The sequence below is a fragment of the Aphanomyces astaci genome (assembly GCF_000520075.1).
Source record: "Aphanomyces astaci strain APO3 unplaced genomic scaffold supercont1.16, whole genome shotgun sequence".
NCBI lineage: Eukaryota > Oomycota > Saprolegniomycetes > Saprolegniales > Verrucalvaceae > Aphanomyces > Aphanomyces astaci.
The window spans coordinates 198351-202331 of NW_009798279.1; the positions used below are offsets into that span (position 1 = coordinate 198351).

Consider the following 3981-nt stretch of genomic DNA (forward strand, 5'->3'; position numbering starts at 1 on the left):
TTTGGGCAATTGTCAAGGGCGAGGTTGGTCGGCAGTACACAGACATGACAAAGTTTCCCGATGTTTAGCTGCGCCTAGAAGCTGCATTTGCCAATCTAAAGCCTAGCACCATAAAGGGTTGTGTTCGTTTAGCGCAAGAGAAGCTTCAATTGCTTCACAATCATCTCGTTCAAGTCGACGCACTGGAGTCTGAGTCGTCGTCAGCTGCGAGCGGAAATTCAAGTGATGATGGCAGCGACTCGGATGACTAGATCGAATAACTTCCAAAATAGATGTATTCGTTTTGAAAATCTAATTCTGAGTCAAAGTTCTCTATGATTGCATACCTCAATAAGTTTATAGAGAAATAGAATAGGCGTTCGTTGTTGTCGAGAACTGTTAGCACACATTGCCATGTGTTATCCAAATCGAACTTTGTCGAATTTGGGATAATCCTCTCTTTTGGGATAATCCGGATTATTGGGAATCCATCTTGTTACTGGACAAAGTGATGTAAATGATAAGGAATTATAACAGGAATCATATCGCATTTATAACTCCCGAATAGGCCTGGATTTTGGCTTCATAACACTTCTAGAATTATAATCCGATACCTACGAGTCGAGTTACATGCCTTCCACGGCAGCGTCTCCGAAAAAGTGTTCTCAAATTGGACTTTTACGTTATGAGTGAATGGGGATTATTGAAATTTTGATAAGTCACCAGAAAAACCCATCGAAGCTGAACTTAAGTTTTACACTGGGAAAAACAGAGAATCCGGATTCCAGAGTAACCAGGGAATAATCGCACCTTCGAACTTCAGGTAAGGTAACGGATCGATTTTCTGAACGGCATCTACTTCCTGGACTAGTCGATTATCTACCCATAAGGATGTCGCATTAGAATTTGCTCGTGTACGATTGGATATGATAATATTCAAGCACATATTTTTTACAATTGGTCATGAAGAGTCTTGTCGAATTTTTATTCGACACGAACAATAAAAATTTTCCCTCAAAGTGAATTCGAGACATGGTCGCCACGGTCGAAGAAATCCTCGAAGCAGTTCGACGCGTACAGTGCGGCGAGTTGAAAGCAGCGGTCGTACGAAGTTCTCCTGTTACCAGAACTACTTTGTTCCATTACATCAAAATGGTCAAGGAGCACGGAACGGTCATAAAAGACAAGCGTGTTACAAAGCAAGTTCTCCCTGCCACGATCGAGGACGATATTGTTGAGTGGATCGCTGCAATGCAGCGTCGTGGAAGGCCTGTGGACCGCGAACAGTAATCAAAAGGCAGGCCACATATCGATCCAAGGTAATGTTCCACGAAGGGTGATCCGCGGATGGTATCAGAAGATTCGCACTCGAAATCCGATTCTGTCGTCACAGCTGCTGTCAACGGGTCGCAACGCAGTGAACAAGGAAGGTATCATCTCGTGCTTTAATTCGTTAATTCGAGCTTGCGTTGGATTTGAATACGACACCAGCGATGTATACAACGTTGATGAAACGAGTTTCAAGACCAAATAACCAATCGAAGAAGGTTGTTGCGATTCGCGGATCGAGATGCGTGTGGGTCGAAGAAAATCACCTCACTATCGTCATGACCGCAGCCGCTAACTTATAAATCGTCCACCAGGTCTTTATCTTACCTGGGGTGGCCTGTGAAACGAGCGTGATGGATTCCTGTCGCGTCGATGGCGCGCTGATCACATTAGCTCCCAAGGCCTTTATGAACGCAGCGATCTTCAATACCTGGCTTGTGTCATTTGGAGAGTGGAAACTCATCGCCCGTTGCGGTCCACCTGTTGTCCTCGATCTAGACAACTGCTCGTCTCATCATTGCACCAAAAGTGAGTTCATTTGCGACAGCTATGGAATCGTGCTTGTGTTACTACCACCTAATGCCACGCACTTGCTGCAGCCATTAGACGTTGCTGTTTTTCGAATGGAGTGAGTTTCAACTGTTCCATTTGCAGCTTCACCCAGCACTGTGTAGACCAAGGCTTTGAGTACGGTCGCGTTGGCTAGCACCAGGAAAAAGCGATCCGTTGTTTAAAGTTGGATTGCATGCGAAATACATACCCAGAGCGAGGAACGCGCAAATTGCCGGTGACGATGGATTCGTGTAGACGTGTCGAGGGTCGCGGCGCTTGGACCCAGTCTGGTCAGTCTTGGACTTGAAGTACGTGACGCCAATGGCATCGTCTTCAAACGAAATGTAATCAATGTGAATAGCCTCAGTCGACTCAGAGCGCGCCATCATGTTCCACGATATCACGAGGTACAGGTGCACAAATCCACTGTCGGATGTCTTCAGTGACTCCTGGCACAAGGCTTCGTACATGCTGAATCCAAGTTGCCGTTTGCCCGAGTCCTTAAGGGTCATGTCTGCTCGACAGTTGCTGTCAAGCGGTGAATACCTAGGTTGAACGTGGTATGAGTACCGTAAAGGATGACGCACATTGGCAGACCTGTAAATATCATTTTGAGCTTGGTTGAGTACTCCACAGGCGCCGCAACGTCGTCGCGCTTGTAGTACCACCGCAGTGCAGCACGGTACCCAGACATTGTTCCGACCTTGACGGGTGTATTTGGTACACCCAACACGATGAACCGGACGAAGTGTGTGTACTGGAAAATGCGCATGTCGATCGTGCCGTCGTCTTTAGCTAGGTATGTACCACCGGTCAAGTGTATCCACTTGATGAGTTGGCGAAGTCCGGACTCATATCGCTTCTTCGTGCTGTCTGCGAGGCACGAGTCGATGATGTCCTGTAGCGACAGGAGACGTCGCTACAGGATCGTCATCGGCGCCATTGACTTCGTAGAATATGGTTTTTATCGAATTATCGATGCCGTTTTCAACGTCAGCTGTGTGACCTATGATTTCGGATAATCACTCACCATTCGTCATATATATAGGCAGTTGTATACAATATCCTGGTGTGAACGCGAAAACATAGGCTGGCTGTCTTACTCCTCTCTTGATGTTTGTATATTGGGCCTACGAAATCGGATGAATGTTGTTTGCAACAATTGGCATTTTATGTTACTGTTAGTCATACTGTATACTAGTAAATCCATCAAGTGAAGTATAATAACCCTAAGGTAATCCATCAATATCGCGAACGCCATCAATATCGCGAACGCCATCAATATCGGGAACGGTGGTCATTATATCCAATCCAATGGCTTCATTCTGTAATGAGGAGTTTTCATTGGATATGATTATATTCAGCCAAAGGATCAGGACACCACCTTGAAGTTCAACACTATGTTCATTTTTATGTTGTCCAATACAAATTTCAACTTGAATCTTATTATAATGCCTTCAAATTTAATGTAGAATTGAGATTATGTATAAAATAAAACGCGTCACGACACCCAGGTATATTATTTTGTAAATTAATATTCCATACAGACAAAACTAAGATATTACGACCGTTCACGAAATACAAAGCCAAAAAGGTTTCACCAATTCTTAACGTTACGCTTTAATTTCAAAATACAAATCGATTATTGGGATATTTTAGGCACTAGTTGGCACTAAAAAATGCAGCTGGATTTATATTTTCCTATGCTACCTTTAGTTTTTTTTATTCGAGGTTTTTTTTGTGGTGGAGTGCTTCAAACATTTGACATTTTAGTGCACAAAAAGCGTTCGCGATATTGATGGATTACCTTAATACAGTACATGATGTTTATAGATAAAATGACTTATTTATGGAATTCGTAGGGAGATTGCCTACGATTTCATATTTAACCAATAAAAACACTCGTGTACAGTGATTGGATAATTCAATCACAAATCCGTGCACATCACGAAACACTATTGAGGATAGTCCTTGGCAATGCAGGCTGCATGATACGAGTGTAATTATGCGTCGATGGAATATCATAGTCATGTATGTACTACGGTAGTAGTTTCGACATCAACGTTGACTGTAGTAAGCATCCATTCCGTCACCACGACCTTGCCCGCTTGAAAGGCATCA

General features: G+C 43.7%; 2 protein-coding genes across 2 annotated transcripts; one reads left to right on the forward strand and one right to left on the reverse strand.

Moving 5' to 3' along the window:
- Positions 1 to 1011: 1011 nt before the first annotated feature.
- Positions 1012 to 1513, forward strand: H257_07564 (hypothetical protein; the record flags this gene model as incomplete). Its single annotated transcript, XM_009833135.1, has 2 exons — positions 1012 to 1265; positions 1315 to 1513. The coding sequence occupies 2 exons, from the start codon at positions 1012 to 1014 to the stop codon at positions 1511 to 1513; spliced, it is 453 nt and encodes a 150-aa protein (XP_009831437.1).
- Positions 1514 to 1964: 451 nt separating this feature from the next.
- H257_07565 (hypothetical protein) lies at positions 1965 to 2372 on the reverse strand (the record flags this gene model as incomplete). Its single annotated transcript, XM_009833136.1, has 1 exon — positions 1965 to 2372. The coding sequence occupies one exon, from the start codon at positions 2370 to 2372 to the stop codon at positions 1965 to 1967; it is 408 nt and encodes a 135-aa protein (XP_009831438.1).
- Positions 2373 to 3981: the final 1609 nt, after the last annotated feature.